This window comes from Protomyctophum parallelum, assembly GCF_964188405.1.
Source record: "Protomyctophum parallelum genome assembly, chromosome: 23".
NCBI lineage: Eukaryota > Metazoa > Chordata > Actinopteri > Myctophiformes > Myctophidae > Protomyctophum > Protomyctophum parallelum.
Genome location: NC_139715.1, coordinates 15445005 through 15465893, shown reverse-complemented (window position 1 = coordinate 15465893; position 20889 = coordinate 15445005). Strand labels below are relative to the sequence as shown.

General features: G+C 43.2%; 1 protein-coding gene across 2 annotated transcripts in view; it reads left to right on the top strand.

Annotated features, from left to right (window-relative positions):
- The window catches only part of LOC310854173 (oxysterol-binding protein-related protein 11-like), a 31620-nt gene extending 11056 nt beyond the window's left edge, over positions 1-20564 (top strand). For both annotated transcript variants that reach the window (XM_083758706.1, XM_083758705.1), the window contains exons 6-13: positions 3862-4063; positions 5340-5479; positions 7253-7399; positions 10117-10570; positions 13070-13256; positions 15877-16059; positions 18589-18742; positions 18999-20564. In XM_083758706.1, coding sequence (XP_083614832.1) covers positions 3862-4063; positions 5340-5479; positions 7253-7399; positions 10117-10570; positions 13070-13256; positions 15877-16059; positions 18589-18742; positions 18999-19055 — 1524 coding nt within the window. In that variant the 3' untranslated portion in view covers positions 19056-20564. The remainder of the gene's footprint in view (positions 1-3861; positions 4064-5339; positions 5480-7252; positions 7400-10116; positions 10571-13069; positions 13257-15876; positions 16060-18588; positions 18743-18998) is intronic.
- Positions 20565-20889: the final 325 nt, after the last annotated feature.

The window sequence follows — 20889 nt, the reverse complement described above, 5'->3', positions numbered from 1 at the left end:
AGTTAATCGCGCGATTAATCGCAAAACCTTTTTTGCTCTAAATTCAATGATGAACTGAAAGAAAACGCTGTATTGTAGAGATGCTCCGATCAGGTTTGACAACATTAATGTTACTTTTTTTATTTACCTTTTTTCCACATGACGTATGAAAAGACAAGTGCAATGTGCATTATTTTATGGCTTGCCCATTTTCTCTCTTTTGAATAATTCTGTGAAATTAGCACATTCAACACAAACAACTGTTTCCATAAAACAAACTAACATAGGCTACTTCTCTATAAGCAGAATCATGAATAGGCCTATTTAATTTATACAAAAGAAGAAGAGAGAGAACAATGTGTTTGTGGCTCAAACTTTGTCTAACATTGTTTTAGAGCAGTGGTTCTCAAACATTTTCATGCCAAGAGCAAAGGACCCCCAATATTTTTTCAATCTACAAAAATAATCCCAAAATCGCTTATAAATTAAATTAAATTAAATTAAATTACTTACTGTGGCTATAACGAGGCACAGCTGTTTACAATGCGATGCAAAATTAACAGCAGGAACCAGTATTCCTCAACATCCCGCCTGCCAATCGCTGTGATTTCTTTTTTTTGCGTTAATGCGATAAAAACATTTGTGCCGTTAATAAGGTTAACTAGAAAAAGTGCCCTTCTGGGCACAGGTCTCCACCAGGATGAGCAGATGTGAAAAATTCCAGGCAAAGGTTTTTCCTTGGCCTCTAGGGAGTTGGCATACAAAGTTATCCACAGATCCGTGCAGTTAGAGGTAAAAACACTTTTCGGCCAGTTATAGCGCCACCTTGAGGCTGAGTTGAAATTGTTCATGTGGCATTTCGTCCTCTGCCTAGTGGGAATGTGGGTGCACAATTTCACTGAAATCACGCGATGTGTTCATGATTTGCAGCATTTTGTTTGAAACTGAGCACTCCTGTGAACTTTGGAAGCCAATCTTAACCAATCAGGATGGATTGGTCTGAAAGACCGGTTGCGTTGAATAGCTCTAGAGAGACTGTGTACCAATTTGCGCGATGTTTGGACAAAATCTGTAGGTGTACTGTGCAAAAACTTGTTTTGCACAAAGCGGCCTCCTGGTGGCGCTATAACAGGCCGTTCTGGAAAGTTTGGGGCAGAGTTTCATCGTTGGCATCCAGGGAGTGTGTGTGCAAAATTTGGCATCGACCGGGTTAACGGTGGCCGAGATTAGCTGCTCACGGACACACACACGGACGGACGGACACACGGACACACGGACGGACGGAGTGCAAAACATACTCTCCCCCCATGCCTTCGGCCTGGTGGAGACAATAATGCGTTAACTTTGACAGCATTATATATTCTTTCAGAGCAAACGTTTTTAAGTCAATTCTTTGCTTCTGATGGGGTTCCTACTAGAACAACATATTTTCAGATGGGGTCGGTGGCCAAATACATCTAATTCTGGGGCTCCTTGACATGAAAATGAAATAGTTTGAGCACCACTGACTAAAACTGTAAGGATTTACAAGACTTTTTGTAGAATCTAGCCTAAATGGGTTATACAGAGTGCCTGCACGTTTGCGTCCGATGAATATCACGTTATACTTTAATCGCCATAACCACTTTGAGCATGTACAGGCAAACCTGTACTTGAGGTCACGTGATGATCACACGCTGCAGCTTGTAGCTCGAACCGAGTAAACGCGGTCACTCTGATTAGTTGATTAGACGCTAATCAGCTGTCAGTCAAAGCACTTTTGCCCTGTGAATGTAACTCAGCAATGTTTGTACACAGGAAACCTGCCTATTGACATGAAATAGTAGGTTTAGGTTAAACACCAATGATGCTAATCGAGGTTGAGCCTTTCCAGTGACTCAACATCTAGCACTCTGACTGACCTGAATGGAACCAAACCTTATTTAGTATCATTGGTAAGGCCTGTTTTTACCCTACTAAGTTCTACACAGCTTACAAGTTGATGATGGCGTCCATGTTGTCACTTTGCATTGAAAAAGCAGGGTGACAACAGGGTGGCATTTCATTAACTTAATGGTCTGCAGTATGTGTGTGTTACAGACCAAAGCAAGGAGCTGTTTTAGAATCATGTTAAGAAAATAACCTTATTTTCTGCATACGTGACAAACCCTATGGAAAAAAAAGCTTTGGAAATCTACTGGGGGAACTTGTTGCTAACTGCAAACCCTTAACCGTAGCACACTTTTAACACGGTTGCATGATTTCCGGGGCCCCAACTATGGAAATGTTGCTGATCTGGCATGTCATTTCACGCTATCATGCATACATTCCATACAACTGATGACGGGTAAACGGCACATTTGCTTTACACGTTAGCATTTTAGAAATACACAGAAGACATGTGGTATTTTTCCCCAATGCTATATAGATGATTTCCTCACATCAGAATAATGGGATGTAGGTTCAAAATTGGCAAAGTTACCCTTTAGTCATCACTGTGTGTCCATGTCAGAAAAATAAAGCGCCTTTTTTGTCCATTGCTATATATATATATATATCTTTTTTCTTTTTGGAAAAAAACGAATCGATGCCCCCAAAAAAATAACGACAAACTGTTTTTTTTAATGAACATGGACCTCTGTGTCCTGTTGCACAAGTTACTTTAGTTTGGGGCACCTGCTGGCCTAGTGGTCCAGGTGCATGCCACATATAGGCTCTGGCCTTAGCACTTACCCCACCCCCTTAGATAGCATTTCGGTAGACTTAGATAGCATTTGATAGACTTATAGCATGTTATGTAGACAGCACTATAATTGCATTGTATATAGTCATAGCACGCCATAGTACATATGTATAGAATAGTAGTATAGATATATAGTTTATATGTATAGTCTCATAATATAGATATTCCACTGTTACTTTCTTAGCTTACGCATGTTTCATGATAAATGCTTTTATGTGATGTATTCCCATGCTTTTTTGTTCCTGCTTAATGTAAGTCGCTCTGGATTAAGAGCGTCTGCTAAATGCCTAAATTGTAAATTGTAAATTGGCCTGACAGCGTGTCGCGTGTTTGAGTCCCGTTCATGACGACCTTTGCTGCGCGTCTCTCCCCTTCTCTCTGTCCCTCTTTCCTGTCCGTCTTCACTGTAACTATCAATAAAGGCACAAAAGCCTTAATAAAATAAAATTAAGTTTAGTTCCAAATCTGTATTTCCCTATAAAAACACTGCTAAACCAATTATTATTATTTGTTTGCATATTGTGTCCAATATTTGATTAATTTCTTCTATTATGTATATTTGTATGTGCCTTTTATTTCATTGTTAATAGTACAAGATACCGGGATTGTGGCTCTTTCAGAGCGGGAACTCTGGGGGGAGGGAAGCGTAAAAAAAAAAAGTTCAAAACATTTTGTATGCTATTCATAAGTGACTTGAAAGATTAATAAAGAAACTTTGATAAAAATAAAAATAAACACTGCTAAACCATAATAGATGCACTTTACACCTTTTGTACATTAATTGACCCTGATCCAATCTGCACTAGTCATCGCTCTGGTATCTGATAGATCCAAACGAGAAGGAGAAGCCCTATCTGGATGGGTTATTGCAATAAAAGGCTGCACAGTTTACATGGCCAGCGGATCAAATCACATAGCATGACAACGGGGTGAGAGACAGAGAAACATGAACATAGCGATAGTTTAAGAGTCACTTATCTTTCGGTTCCCACAACAAAACATGGCATATTTTGGTGATTATTCATGATTAATTCATTTTTAAGCGGTGATTAATCTGATTGCAAAAAAATTTGCAATCGTTTGACAGCCCTAATTCATATATGATGTCCGTCCTAATAAACGGATAGAGTAAAGTAAAGTGTTTGCCCCCATCCATCCAGATGATGAGCCAGGCGCAGGGCCAACACAGAGAGCTGATACAGGGCATCGAGAGCCTGCCACCGGCTCCAGGCTTCTCCCCACTGGACCAGGACCTGCTGATGCTGAAGGCCACGTCCATGGCCACCATGAACTGTCTGAACGACTGTCTCCACATCCTTCACCTGCAGCAGGTCTCCAGGCAAAGAGGCGCCATGATGTCAGGTGAGGAGGTTTCATGCCAATGCCTGATGAAGGTCTTTCACAATTGTGCAAAATGTGGCGCAAATCTTTGAATAATGAATATATATTCTTTCAGAGCGAACATTTTTAACTCAAATCTTTTGCTTCTGGGTGGAGTCCCTGTAACAACATATTTTCAGATGGGGGGCGGCGGCGGCCAATTGCATATACTTTCTGGGGTCCTTGACATGAAATAGTTTGAGAGCGACTGACATAGAAACATAGGTTTTTCTGAAAAACTGATTTAGAAAACAATTGTAGAATCTGGTCTCAGTCCTAAATGGGTTAAAGGAGGACCATGATGCAACGCTATGGGACTGTATGTCCCCTCGCTGGGTCCACAATCACTAGTTTCTATGCAGAAATGACCTACGAACAGGGACCTTGTAAATAAGGCCTATGTACAAGGGCTGCTGGGCTGTGCTCCATCTACATATGCAGTCTGTGTTCGCTGCCTGGACGGTGGAATTATTCTGCATTATGGATGAGAACCTGCACCCTATTCTTACCGCCCGTCTCCAAGGTAATTAGATCTCAGATGGGCAGACCTGTCCGCCAACCGCATGCTAGTGGGACAGGGTGCAGTCGGTGTACTTGGGACAGAGTGACCAAACTGGACCCATTTAAATACCCAATCTGAAATGTTTCACTGGGTCAATGAATCCCTCAAACGCCTCTCGATATGGAGAATAAATAGTGCAACAAAAGGCCAGCTGAGCTTCCACGCAGTTTGACGTGGAAGCTCCATTTACCCGGAATGCATATTTAATTAGGCCAGACAACGGGACAGCGCATGGTGACGGCCAATCAGATCAAGTTGTCAAGTGACGTGTGAGGCTAATTAGAATTAGATCTGCCCACTCCCAAACATGCTTAAAAATGGCCGTGCGCCATGGAGCGGGCTTATCCAATCAGAGGGTGAGGATGCTTCCTGTCGGCACAGGCCAGGTATCGTGATACTCCCTTTTATTGTGGGGGGAGGGCTCGGGTTACACCGATGGGTCTCGTGCAGTTGTCTTGGGGATAGCCACCTGTCCAGCCAGACAGCAGGCCGAGCAGTGACGGGGTGACGTGCAACCAATGGTGCGCTGTGTGTAGTGTGTGCACGGTGGTAGTTGTGGTTGTGTGTGTGCGTGCGTGCGCGTGCATGTGTGGTGCAGCTGCCAGGGGCTGCAGTGTGGTAGTGCTGCTGGGGGGGTCTGTACCATGAGCACTTCTTCTGAACACTCGGCCGTATTGCCTTTGTCGTCTGCGACAGGTCCCACCATCGAGTGGCTGGAGCCGAAGATCCCCGACATCCTGAACAACGGCGAACAACTGAGCTACGCCACAGGAGAGGACGCGCTGGAGGGCAGCCGCCTGGAGCTCAGCAGTCCCGACTCCTGCAGTTTCTCTGGGGTAAGTAAAGCCCGGCCTAACCACACCAAAGGGTCAAGACGGTTTTAGCGTTGTCCCTGCGGTGTGATATGTCTTGTTGCCCGTTGACCCTAGTGATTCAACGCATGGAATTCAAATGGCCCAAACCACACCAAAGGGTTGAGAAGGTTTTTGAGTTCAATCCTTGGTAAATGGTGCATTTATATAGCGCCTTTATCCAAGGCGCTTTACAGAGATTGTGCATTACATTCACCCATTCACACACACATTCATACACAGATGGCAGCGGAAACCATGCAAGGCACCAACTAGCACATGGGGAGCAATTAGGGGTTCAGTGTCTTGGTCAAGGACACTTCGACAGTAACTCTGGGGGATCCCGGGTTCGAACTGGCAACCTTACGGTTACCATCCAGGCATTCTACCCCTGAGCCACCGCCTGCTCATAGCGTGGTGAATACATACATGGGCAACTGGCGTCATCGGAAATGTTCAAATGTTAATAACTCGCGATCTAAATCATCCCGTCCAATTCTAAGAAAAGATCATGTCTTAGACGGCCCACCGCGGTCCAGTCGCTAGTCGCAATAGAATGAATCATACCTCCCGTTGTTGTCGATCGGCTCTAGAGTGTTTTGGCTACTCTAGAGCCATCCGGGATAACATCCCGTCCGTCGGTGAAAGTGCTCTATATGGAGAGTTGGAGACTATTCTGGCGTTCAGATTCTGTATTCACTGTAGTTTCGATTCACTATGTGATGTCGTCGTTCTTCCTCCTATATACAGCTTTAATGTTTGTTTTCCAACGATGCTGGTTTAAGAAAACGCCATAGACAAAAGAGGGTATGCGCATACATGAAGTGTGAATGGCAGATCGTGTGGCAAAGTGAATTTAATTTAGTTTAAAGACATTGAATGCAATCAGATAGGACTTTTCTGTTTGGATGTATGTCAAGTCCAGAAAGTAGTTTTTTGCCACTCAGTAGGCATAACTTCATACCCTCCATAAAGAGAAATGTAATGTTTGTGTTGAGGACTAAAACAAACATTAGCACCCATTGCTTATACAAACATTATGTTGTAATTGATGTTGTAAGATGATAAGTGCGCCCCTCACTTCACACGGGTGTGATTTATTTTCTTTTTTGAGGGGCACTAGGCTAGCCCCTCCTAAAAGTTTTTATTTAAAGACTATTACGCCACAGACAAAGCCAACTGGAGTTGTGACACATCATGACAATAAACACAAAGTGTTGTATCCTGCCATGTTTTTCTTCTTACAAATTATTTGATCGGCCCAAAACATTGTGTTTACTGTCATTTGTCGTCACAACTCAAATTGGCTTTGTCCGTGGTGTCCATGAGGAAAATGAATGGGGAATTCACTTCTGGTCCTCTGGAAGCTCTATAGACATGTTGCATCATGAGGATGTACGATGATAAGAGCGCCCCTCACTTCACACGGGTGTGATTATTTTTAATGTTTTATTCCACATCTTTACCTAAAGCCTGTCTCACTGATTCCATGGTTGCCTCCCTTCACCCTGCGTTACCAGGCAGGTTCGTGCACACATAGACATCAAAGGGGGCTTCAGCCCCTGCCCTTTTACCCGTCTGTAAAACAACTGCCCTCTCCTCCGGACCATGAATGCAGTATTTACTGTGGTGAAAGAAATGCAAATGCCCTCCCTCTCCTTTCCATGCCATACCCGAGTATTGCTTTTTTCTGAAAAAAAAGGGCCCTCTTACGGAATTTCAACTCTCTAACACTCTCTGCACGTCCCTGTTTACCAGGAGCAGGAAAGGGAGGAGATCGACGTGGAGGATGAGGTGGAGGACACCGTGGTGGAGACGGAGGAGGAGCTGGGAGCGGTGGAGGAGGAGCGGAGCGTCATCCTACACCTGCTGTCTCAGCTCAAGCTGGGCATGGACCTCACGCGGGTAGGTTGAGTTCCACATCGTTTGCTGTCCAACTCCATTTTAGATTTTTGTTTCTTCTCCATAAATCAGTGCTATTGAACACCCTTTACGTCTTGTTTGTGTTGTTTCGAAAATATTGAACCAATGGAAAGTAGTAAAAAAAAAAACGCATTGGACAAAACCTCTTAACTCCATTGGACCCTCACACTGTCTACTAAAGCAACTAACTCCACTACCTCTCCCCCTCTCATGCAAGTCATTGACAATATATAAAGTCACATTGCGAGAGTCAACAGTCTGGTAACGCGAGACTAAGTCAAGTGTAGTGTACTGTAGACCAGCAAGAGAGAGAGTGTTTACATGTAACCTGACTCCGCCTGATTGCGGCAGTATTGAGTTCACAAGTTCCCTCCTGCCTGCATCTGGGCTCTCTCAAGCAGAAACGATGAACGGGAAGCAGCGGGACAACAATCTGATATCTCCATAATCATTGTGAGTTGTAGTCCTGTTAGGTTGTGTATATTACATTTGCGCTGTGGCACGGCTTCAATACGTCGCCAGTCTCTCGCTGATCCCGCCTCTAGCGGCCGCATATCGCTCCGGTCTGATTTTGGATTGGAGTGCACCGTCTCTGCCCGAGAGAGACCAGACTCTCCCTTCTGGCAGAATTAAAATGTTGTCCAGCAGGGGGAGTGGTTACCACCAGGCTAGTTTACATGTGGCACTCGTTCTAAATCTCTGTCTACCGAGCAATCTTCGTTCCTACTCTCACCTATGGTCATGAAGTGTGGGTCATGACCGAAAGAATAAGGTTGCGAATACAAGCGGCCGAAATGAGTTTTCATCGACGGGTGGCTGAGAAGTTCAGTCACACGAGAGAGACTCTGAGTAGAACCGCTGCTCCTTCGCCTGGAAAGGAGCCAGCTTAGGTGGTTCGGGCTGGTTAGGATGCCTCTCGGGCGTCTCCCTAGGGAGGTCCTCGATGCACGTCCCACTGGGAGGAGACCCCGGGGCAGACCAAGGAGCAGTTGGAGGAAACACATCGACTCACTGGCCTTGGAACGTCTCGTGATCCCCAGGGAGGAAGTCACTAATGTTTCTCTGGAGAGGGAAGTCTGGAGCACTCTGGTGGAGCTGTTGCTCCCGCAACCCGATTACGGATAAGCGGTTGAAGATGGATGGATGGATTCTAAATCAACATTTGAGTACATGTTGATGGAGCTCCTCGTCAGGCTAGGCTAGTTTAGCTGATCGGTTGCCTCCTCGTGCTTGCTGTGTTGAGTCACAAATCTGACCAAATTGACCAAAGAATTAAACAAACAAAAAACACCTGTAGTAATATAAATATTCCATTGCACTTTTATTTTTTCTCTCTTTTTGGGGCGGCTCCTCTAGTCTGTGTACCACCAGAGGAGGGCTCAAGTACCACCAGTGGTACTAGTACCAGTGGTTGGGAACCCTTGATCTAAATTGCGCCCAGGGCTGCATGATAAACGCCACCATTCGTACTGACTTTTATTTAACAGACACGGACACACACACACACACACACACACACACACACACATACACACACTAAGCTGGGAGGTGAGGCTGAAGTCTCTGTGTAGAGACATTCTATCCCGCAGTGTCAGCTTTGTGCATGTTCTTGGATATCCCGCTCTTGGGTTTCCATCTGATTTATCCAAGGTTGCTTTGGGAAATCACTGGCTTCATCTTCAGATGGAAACAAAAGTGGACATCGAGACCCTTTGGGGTCATCATGTGCGAGTGTGTTACGTTTCGTGTGATTTAAATTAATTCTCTGTCGCCAGCTGCTCTTATTTACCATTGGCTGAGCGAGTGATTGTGTTTGTTGCGCTGCGTTGTTGATTTTGTCGACAAAAACTGTGACGAAAAATGTTCGTCGACTACCTTTTTGTCACTGACAAACTAAATGGAAACTACATGAAAACTGATGATGATGACTAAAACTAAGGCTAAATATATTGACACTTTCATCAACAAATAAAAACTAGATTAAAATGTTAGGAAGGGAGTAAGGGACTAGTGGACAAGAGATCCCCAGTATAAGTCTTTGACACTTGGTTGCGTGCTGGAAATAGCCGATCCACAAGCTCACAACGCGTGGCGCTGCGACGCGATTTTCAGCCACTGTAAGAGTAAGATCTGTCATTACGACGGCATCAAGGCCAAGGAAGTGAAGGTCGCAGCGAGGGCAGTATTTATATCAATGATGTAGGGCTTTCACTTCTAGTGATTTTTACTAGTTGACTAGTTTACTAGTCGACTAGTTGTTAGGCCTACCTATTATGTAAAAAAGAAGAAGAAAAGAATAATAATAGTTGCACATTTAAAAACTGTGTACATTGGTACATAACTATAATCTAGCTGATCTTGAGGCCTACAAAAACGAGAAAAAACTAACGTTTTTGTTTTTTTCTTATCAACTAGTACCAACAAGGTTGCTTAAAGACCTAGCCCCTCCTATACAGGTTTAATGTTTGTTTTTCCTCGTTTGTTTTGTCTGATAATTACGTCATAAAAGATGTATATATATACAGTAGCGATGTGTGTGATTTTATATAATACGTTTTTAAAAATGTTCCATAAATACCACTACCTATTTGTCATCAGATGAAATGTATAAGGCTTAAGTGGTTTGCTATGTTTCCATTATGTGTGCTACGTCAGAGGTTGACTTTTATTGATCGCCACGACCACCGCTCCTCTTCCAGGTGGTCCTGCCTACATTCATCTTGGAGAAGCGCTCTCTGCTAGAGATGTACGCTGACTTCATGTCCCACCCGGACATTTTCCTGGCCATCACCGACGGCACCAGCCCGGAGGACCGCATGGTGCGCTTCGTGGAGTACTACCTCACCTCCTTCCACGAGGGGCGCAAGGGCTCCATCGCCAAGAAGCCCTACAACCCCATCCTCGGAGAGACGTTCCGTTGCTCGTGGAAGGTCCCTCGGAGGCCCGACCCGGGGCCCGGGGGGGGCAAAGAGCTCCCTCCTCTGGAGGACCAGGACTGTTATTTGCGCTACGTCGCCGAGCAGGTGTCCCACCACCCCCCGGTGTCTGGATTCTACGCCGAATGCCCGGAGCGGCGAATATGCGTGAACACCCACGTGTGGACCAAGAGCAAGTTCATGGGAATGTCCATCGGAGTCACCATGCATGGAGAAGGTGAGCCCACGTAGAGCCATAGAGTAAGACAGAGTTACGAAAACTCTGTTCACTTCATGGGGCTTCAGTCCAATGGCTACATAGACTTCTATTATATTATAGAATGGGGACAACAATATAGGGACAAGTCCTGGACCGGAAGTAGGCAAAAATGCATTGGACCCAGGCAACAGCAACAAATCAGGCAAGAAATCGTACAACATTACAGCGACTTTAGTTGTTACTGTAAAATACTTTAAAACAGTTGGCATGTTGCACACATGCCTAAAATTGCTCTTCTTTGTGCCGCCCTCGTTGAAAACAATGTATTTCAAACTCCAGCTTGTCTAGCTGCATGAACAGCGCTCGAGAGCTCGGTTTCTGCCCGCTCAATGTCGTAACTCTTCTATTAGATGGCTCTGAGCCCATGTAGTGCCACAGTGAAGCTGACAGAAGGGGGTCCCCGGGTGTGTGTCATATTGGGACCTATGTGCTACTAATTGTCTTGCCTCGTGCACATCTAAAGCTATCTTCTCACTCAAAGGCTCCGACCCCAGTTGACTATTCTCTCAAAACTTGTTTGGCCGACAATCACTCCTGGAGCTCTCTTACAGCTAAACTCTTATAAATCTGAGATTCTCCTTTTTGGTCCCCCTCATTTCAAGAACTCTTATTCTAGAAGGTCTCGGCTCCATTGGCAACCAATGTGATTATTCCTGTTGCTAGAAAGTAGAAACCTGGGGGTCCAATTTGTCTCTGATCTTTTGTTTTGAGACCCAGGTAATTCTTATGATAAAATTGCGTCTTGCTACAGAAAATGGTGAAAGTGTTACTTAACAATACTCTTGTGTATTCTCTGTAATTCCCTGTACTCTGGTTCCCTGTACTCTGGTCTCAATCAAAGCTTAAGGCAGTATCAACCTGCAGTTGGTTCATATGCGACAGCTAAACTCATCTTTGGTGGAGATTGTGGAGATTGGAGTACATAACACCTGTTATGGCTGCACACTGGTGGCCAGTCTTCATTTGGTTTGATTTTACTGCTAATATAACATTTAGACCTGAGGACGATTCTACAAACCCTATGTTGAACTATGTCAGTGGTTCTCAATATTTCATCTCAAGGCCCCCCAGAATTATCTGTATTTGGCTCCCATCTGAAAATATGTTGTTCCAGGGACCCCCCAGAAGCAAAGATTTTAGTTATAAACGTTCACTCTGAAAGAATATATATTCAAAGATTTGCACCACGTTTTCCAAAAATAGCAGATCTACAAGCTCGTAGCGTGGCACTCGGTGCCGCGCTATGAGCTTGTAGATCTGCTATTTTTCAATAGCAAAAGCATAACATGCATGCTTAAAACACCAAAAGGGGTTCCGCCCCAAAATAGGTTAACGCTCTTATGGTCTTGCAACTAGCTATCTAATTGATATGCTAAAACCCAGTGTGCCAGTGTGTACCCTGAGGTCATCTGGTCTGGGTCTACTGGTTGTCACTAAGTTAGGGTTGGAGGCCATAGGCCTTCAATGATAACTCATTTTATTTATATAGCACCTTTCCCAATTTTTTTTTACAAAGTGCTTTACATACAGTGGCAGCAAATAACAATACAGGTTAAAACAGTACACATAGATCAACACATAAAATCAATGGGTAAAAAAGAATGAACATAGAATGTGAACAATTAAAAACGGCAGAAGCCACTAAGAAAAGGCAAAAACAACAAGCAAGTGCTTCAGATTATATTAAACTGTGACACTTCACTTGGTCATCACTTGTCAGGGGTGGGCAACTTTGACGATGGAGAGGGCCACTATATTTCCACACTCACTCCGGAGGGCCACATTGCATATTACTGTTGTAGCAAAAATAGACGATCTACAAGCTCAAAACGCATCACACTTCGACACGTTTTGAGTCAAAACGTGTCAAAGTGCGATGCGTTTTGAGCTTGTAGATCAGCTATTTTTTGCTATATTTGAATTGAATTTGAGTTGAACAATAACATGCAAGCACTTTGTAAGTAACACTGCTAAGAAAAGTGCTGTACAAATCAAGTTTATTATCATTATTAACCTGATTTAGGCCTGACGTTGAAATTTAAAAAATGTCTTCTAAATCATGACAGTTTTCTGAAAAACCTTATATTTCTGTATCAGTGGTGCTCGTGTTTCTGTATCAGTGGTGCTCAATATTTCATGTGAAGGACCCCAAAAAAGATATATAATATTCCTCCGCCCCCCCATCTGAAAATATGTTGTTCCAGGGACCTCCCCAGAAGCAAAGATTTTAGTTAAAATGTTCACTCTGTAAAAAAAATTATTTCTTAAAAAATAGCAGACCTACAAGTTCATAGCACGGTACTCGGTGCCGCGCTATGAGCTTTTAGATCTGCTATTTTTCAATAGCAAAAGTATAATGCTTTCTTTTCATTAATTCAAGCAAGCGAAGAGGACGTTCTTTAATGTGTTCTGTGTTCTGCTTCTATCCATCCATCCGACCTGTCCGTGTGCGCGCAGGCTGCCTGAATCTGCTGGCGCACGAGGAGGAGTACACCTTCACGCTGCCCTGTGCCTACGCCCGCTCCATCCTCACGGTGCCCTGGGTGGAGCTGGGGGGAAAGGTCAACGTCAACTGCCCCAAGACTGGCTACTCTGCCGTCATCAACTTCCTGACCAAACCCTTCTATGGTGGCAAGCTGCACAAGTCAGTCTCCCTCCCTACCCTCCCTCCACGCATTTCTCACTGTGTTCAGACATTTATTTTTTTGCCTTTTCTCCATAGATTACATTGAGCATATTTACAATAGTGGAATTAGCCCTTTTGCTAAATCCCACCCCACACCAATCAATATATTTTAGCTACTGTTGCTATGCGGGTCAAGCTTTCGCCACCTCATAGCTGTCAATGTTATTTTGCATGGCTGTTTTGTTGAACATATACACGGCTTAACGTCATGGCTGTGTTGAACATTTACACGGCTTAATGTCGGGAAAGTTACACAACTGACCCACCCAGGTGATGGCAATAATTATAATGACCGTAGTCTTACCGTGCAACATGAAAACTCCTGTCGGCGGGTTGTTAAAAGTAGATTTCTCCCTCTGTCATTTCCTCGTATTTCTAGTTTATTTAAATAATGCCATGCACATTTGCCCAGTGCATAGCCTACTGCAGGCTTAGTTGACTAGATTTAGAAGACATTTTTGAAGGTTTTGCTTCTGAAATGATCCATTATTTATATGGAGAAATCCCGTCATTTAGCATGCATCTCAATGGGTGAGAAGGACAGCTTGACCTGTCTCGTTGCTGCTAACGAGCCTATTGGACAAGGACGGGTTGGGGAGGGATTTAACGAAGGGATAATTGTGATGCTACAGTCATGCTTTAAACTTTAAAGGGATATTTCACTTTCAAAAAAAGTTTTCATCATCTACTCAGTCTTATGTGAACACCCCGGGCAGTTCCTAGGTTGCTTGATTCAGTATTTAGATATTTGATATTAATTTTAACTGTCTCTCCCCCTTCCTATACAAACCCATTATAACTTAAAACTCCATTTGAACCATGATAGATTCATCAAAAACACCTACACTTTTTTCTGTTGACTGATATTGTCCTTCTAATATGTGAGGGGGCCGTGGTTTGTCATTTACCATTTTAATTTATTTGTAATAATTATTTTGGAAAATAACCTCCTGCTGCCCAGCTCCTCCAGCTGCAGCTCCTCCTCACAAAATAAATGACAAACCACACCCCTCACGTATTAAAAGGACATTATCAGTCAACAGAAAATAGGTCGGTTGTTTTCGATAAATCTATCATGGTTAAAATTGAGTTTTAAGTTATAATGTGTTTGTATAGGGAGGAGGAGGCGGCCAGGCGGGGCAGCTAAAATGAATATCAAATATCTAAATACTGACTGAAGCAACTTAAAAACTGGCTGGGGTGTTCACATAAGACATGAAATGACCAAAGGTTTTTTTTAAAGTGAAATATCCCATTTAGACCTGAGGCCGATTCTAAACAAACAGTTTTCTGAAAAAGTGGTGCTCAACCTTTTTCATGTCAAGGACCCCCAGAATGATGTATTTGGCCGCAGACCCCCCCATCTGAAAATATGTTGTTCCAGGGATCCCCAGAAGCAAAGTTTTGACTTAAAAACGTTCGCTCTGAAAGAATATATTTATTCAAAGATGCCGCGCTATGAGCTTGTAGATCTGCTATTTTTCAATAGTCCCAAGCTAAAGTATAACATAATCCTTAAAACCAACTCCTTGGTTATGGGAATGCAATGTTGGCATCTTTAACACTCCTTCCTCCCTGACAAAACATGGTTAGGGGAATCCAACTTTTTAATCCAAACAAAGTTAATACTGATTCCTCCCTGGCAGAACAAACATCAAGTGTACCGCTTATGCGTTTGTAATACCACACAGAGTAGCAATGAATAGAGGCGGGCAACTTCTTTTTTATCATTTATTTTGAGGGTTTTCTCTTTTTTGACATAGACACAAGGACAACACAACAGACTTACATACAAGACAGTGTACGTATAAAATACTAACAACAATGTATATACAAACAACAATGAAAAAACAGAAAATAAAAGTTACAAGAGAAAAGAAAAATAATAATAATAATTTCCAAGTGGTACAGGGTTGGGAAATGTATGTGTGTAAGTGAAGGTGGGTTCCGTCCTAGATATTATCCAAAAAAGGGGGTCCATACCTCTACGAATACATCTGCCTTATTTTGTGTTTCATATTTAAGTCTCTCCAGTGGTAATAGTGACATTATTTGGGCCGTCCACATATGTTCTGAAGGTATGTCATCTGTCTTCCATAAAATTAAGATAGATCAATTAGTTTCCTATGACTGAGCAGAGCTCATACTTACAGAGGGGCAACTTCTATATCCCGCTGCTTTTGTAACTTTGTGCATTGTGGATTTTATGATAGTCATTATGTACCTGTTTCTTAACAACGTACAAACTGTTGGAGACTGCAAAACACACACACACCCTCTGCAGTGCTCTAGCCTCATTTCTCTCCAAAGGCCCTTGAATATGATTTAGGATTGCTGTCATTATGGTAATCTCAAAACTTCATATCGCACACACCATACCTGTAGGGGCCACCAGTTGAATACCCATGGTTTACATAATGCCCTCTGCACCCCACTTTTCAGCTTTCCCATGGTCCGTTTCAGTGAATAGTGAGTGGTCATGATGACTTATGTGCACTGCAGAATACACAAGTGTTGCATTTCTAGAACTGACAGCCAATGGTTGCTCTCGAACATACGTCTTCCCGCCTCAATGTAGGGTGACGGCCGAGGTGAAGCACAACGGCAGCAACGTGGTGGTGTGTCGCGTGCAGGGCGAGTGGAACGGCGTTCTGGAGTTCGCCTACACCAATGGAGAGACGCGGGTGATCGACGTCACAAAGCTGCCAGTTACCAAGAAACGTGTTCGACCCAACGATAAGCAAGCACCCACTGAATCCAGGTGAGGAAGATTGGAAATGTGTTCACTCTGGGGTTAATCAAGTATCCCAGGGTAAAGCAAGGAAAATTAGAGAAGGAAGTGCATGGTCACGTGACTGTGCTGCGCCATGACACTTTCATGGGAGCCAAATCTCGCACCGGAAGTGACATGTATACAAAGCAGTGAATGGAGCAAGCTTGACCAGCTCATAACAAACATTATTTATGAACCATTGAGACCTTTGTCATATAATCGGTTCAGGCATATAAAAGTAACAGTTTGTTTTCTATTCAGTTGCTTTTCGATGTGCACAGAGTGCACAGTGCATAGTTTTATTTGAGGATTTAAACGGCAGCAGGTATCGTTTCTGTCCCCGGGGTCTCGCGAGATTTGGCTGCCAGACAGGAAACAGTGGACAGTCTCTTTAGATGCCTCTATAAAATTACACAGTGTACACATCGAAGAGCAACACAGTAGACAATAATGTGTTACATGTCTTCTGTTATTTGCCAGAAGTGATTACTTTACAAAAGATCTCAGTCACTCAGAAATAGTGTTTGTTCATGAGCTGGTCACTGAGCTCTCATTGACTCCAGTGCATTCTGCCGAACTTCCGGGTGCAGTTTGGCTCCAATGGTGCGACGAATGTGCCGTCTGGAATTGCGTGATAGCGTAAATTAATATACCTTGGGGTAAAGGCAGATTAGCAACAATTAGCAATGTTAGTCCCCATAACTCCTACTGGTTAGTAGGGATGGAGCTCGTTAATTTCTATTGATAACGAGCACCTTTTCGATCAGGCTTATCGAGCCCACTATCGAGCATTTTCTATTATTTTGTGGAAAGACAGGAGACAATTAATTCCGAACAGAACCAGTATATTTTACAAGGGCCTTCAAATACACTACTTTTCTAACTGACGGAAGACAATTGACAGTTCTACCAATAAAATAATATTAAAGAAACTGTTAACTGGTTAATATAATGTACCGTCACTTTTTATTTACCCGGACATCGCTGGTTGGCAGTTATCAATACACTTTTAGACCGACATGTTTGTGCCAGCATTGATGATTACATATATTTCTTGATATTTCTTTGATTTAAACATTTCATCATGGGTCGCTATGCTGGCGACAGGCTTGATAAGCTCAAAGCTTATTAAATGGTAAATGGTGCATTTATATAGCGCCTTTATCCAAGGCGCTTTACAGAGATTGTGCATTACATTCACCCATACATTCATACACCGATGGCAGCGGAAACCATGCAAGGCACCAACTAGCACATCGGGAGCAATTAGGGGTTCAGTGTCTTGCTCAAGGACACTTCGACAGTAACTCTGGGGGAGCCCGGGTTCGAACTGGCAACCTTACGGTTACCATCCAGGCACTCTACCCCTGAGCCACCGCCGCCCCTTATTGATAACGGGTACTCAATAAGCTTGTTATCTGCTTTTTTCGGGTATCTTTTGTCGAGCTCCATCCCTACTGGTTAGTCAGGGTGCCTGGGGAAGATCTGTGCGTGTCAGGTTTATTGAGTCTGTCTAGTGAAAAGAAACGGCTGGTGATTCTCCAATGTAGCGTTTCGATAAAGTAATATAATCCGACATTACAAACTTTAAGTAATGTCTGATTATACAGTTCAAAATGTTTTAGCAGCATGTGGTACAGTCAGTTGGTACAAGGCACAGGAGAATTCAGGAGGTGGCACAGCCTCATATAATTGATGGATCTCAAGGCACATCTAATGAGACTTGGTGACCAGACTGCCCACCAAGCCTCATATATCTTCCACAGATGACGTCTCTGTTGTATAGCTTTAGATACGTCTCAAGTGTAAAGTGCAGTAGCTTTTTAGATTAATGATGACCTTTACCACCACTGGTTCCCAAACATTTTCATGTCAAGGACCCACAAATTGACACTGATTAGCCCGTGGACCCTCATTTGAAAATATGAAAAGGACCCCCATAAGAGAAGATTTTTTTTCGGCTCTAGCAGTGATTTTCAACCATTTCACCCGTTTCACCTGAATTACCAATTGAATGGCATTGGACCCCAATATATATTGTAAAATCAAAGTTAATTTAACTCTTGATAGTGTACAAATGGGACCAAATAGTTACAAACAAATGAGGGTCAATTTGGTTCCATTTATACACTCTCTGAGTTACAGAACCATAAGGGTCCATTTGGTTCCAAACTATCATTTAGCTGGGGACCCCCTGGAACTCCCTCGAGGAACCCTGGGGGTTCCCGGACCCCACTTTGGGAACAACTGCTTTACACGATACATGTTACAGTTGGGGCATTACAAACTAAAAGGCAGAGCGTGTTTGGGAGAAATTGGGTGAGGTGGGGAGCACATGTGATGACTGTAGCATTGGCTGCAGTACGTGCATGTCGCGTGATGCTGTGACAGCCACAAAGCAGAGACATTGTCTGTGTTGGATCGGAAGCAATTATTCCCTCGGACTGTCAAATCGGCACTGGAAGTCTCTGAGATATTGAACATTCGTCTTTTAATAACTCATGTGCTGTGTTCCAGGCGTCTGTGGCAGCATGTGACGGAGTCATTACGCAAGAAGGATATCGACAAAGCCACTGAGCACAAAAGGATGCTCGAGGAGAGACAAAGGGCAGACGTGAGGCACCGCACGGAGACAGACGCACCATGGAGAACCAAGTACTTTGAGAGTGAGGTCAGTGACGGATTCAGTGCTCCTTCCCTAATTCTGCAGAATATCTCTGCTGTCGGGAGGAAACCTCATAACTTTAAAATGTTCATTTTTCAGGAAATTGAAAAATATACATTTTTCAGGACATTAAACAACTTAAACCCTATATACTTCATTGCCCTTGTCAAAAAAAAAAAAAAAAAGCAACATTAATGTTTGACAAATAACAGTAGGTATACACGTTGAGGTTGTTGTGTTCTTTTCTTTTGTCCTTTTCCAGGGTGACGGCTGGGTGTATCACAGGCCACTGTGGAGAAACCCTGCGTTCAAGTCCTAGTCTCATCGCCTGACATCACAAAAGTATTGTGGATGCAGGACAATCTCCCTCTTGGTATGTGTGTTGTGTGTCTGTTTGACTGTGTGTGTGTGTGTGTGTGTGTGTGTGTGTGTGTGTGTGTGTGTGTCTACGTGTGTGCTTGCTCGTGTGCGTGCATGTTGGTGAGAGTTTTGAGTTTGCCTGAAATGAAGCATGACCTCAACTGACGTGCAAAACCAAGGCGACGTGCGATGGGAGAGAGAGAGAACGTGACAGGTATTCTCAAATCTCCGCTCACTTTGTCTGGGAGGCCTCCGGTAGTACAAAGCTTTTGTACTTCTTAAGGGGTCACTTTTGTAAACTCCAGCGTCGAATTATGGGACATGATTCTTGTACAGATGAAGGTACATTATTTACACAGCCTTAAGATTGTCTGATGAATTATGCAGTTAATGTGGATTGTGCTCATCGATCTGGGGAGGGAGGGAGGGAGGGCTATTTTTCCCCTACTTGTTTGCGACACCATACTATGGGAAAGCTACTACTGTTAACTTATATAACCATTGAGGTGTTTGATATCAGAGGCTTGGCCTGTTGGAGGCGAAGAAGAATCAGGCTTTTGTTTTTCCTTCCGTAGTCCCTGTTTTTAACCATCATATTGTACAATACATCAACCATTTTCAGTATTTATAAAACCTTAAATCCCAACTGATTTAATAGGTGCCTCCATATTTTGGTGACCTAAAAAGTGTCCGCTGGCGAGGTTGTTCAGCAAACCCAAATACACATCTCGTATTTAGAATGTATAAATACGTACATGTTCTGTTCTCGTCAAACAAAGCACTGATGCGCCACCAAGTTCCACTGGCGAGCCCTGAGGTCAGGCAGGACCAAAGCGTTTTTGAAACAACGCAAAAATCCCTCTATTGGATTATGGGAAGCATTTTAATGCATCATTTACCATTTATGAGATCAATGTAAAAGTGAGAACTGGCTGGACCTGTTTTGTCTGTCCCCCCCCCCCCCCACCCCCTACTTATTTTCTTTGATTTCTTGAGATACTGTCATTGATGAAGTTTAACATTCACACGACTCTTTGCTGTGTTAAGGTTTGGTACTTTTACCAACATGTGATGTGTTTTTGACAATGCAAGGATACCAATACAGTCAAACTACCTTAAAGGCATGTTTATCATTGGTTGACAGGCAAATGTAACAGATTGTCTTGAATGAGCAGTTGGATCACTCAACAATAAATGTATTTATTCTGAACTATGTCGTGGTTTATGCGAAAGATAACTACTCCTATTTTATGAATCTTAACACCTGTTTGATTTTGCAGTGGACAGATGAGTTCTTACATGCATGATAGCAAAGTCCTTTTTTGTTCAAGTTGAGTACTGCAGATATGCTATTTACTTTATGTATTACTTGAATTTATAAATGTTCCATGTCTAAGCTCTTAACCAAATTTGTTTTCTAAATGCAAATAAATCTATTTTTTTCCCTTTGAAGGAATGTGTATCCCCATATCTTGTAGCTGCAGTTATTATTGGAGGTACGCTTTGTGTTTAAAACGTACTCCGCTTGGCTCGTCTCTTGTTTTGCGTTTTTTTTTTTTTTACAGAAGCAAATCAAAGTACCCTCATCTCATACCTTTCTCAAAATCACAGACTCAGCCTTGTGGGTTCCTATATAGCATCCATATCTCCTGAGTGGTGGCCTCATGCAAATAGACCCTGGCGGTGCTTGCATGAATTATTTTTGGTTGGCTCCCAATTTACTAAGCCCAGATCTGCTTGCCCATTGGCTTAGCCATCATAAGATATAAAGTTAGAAACTCACCGGTGCTACA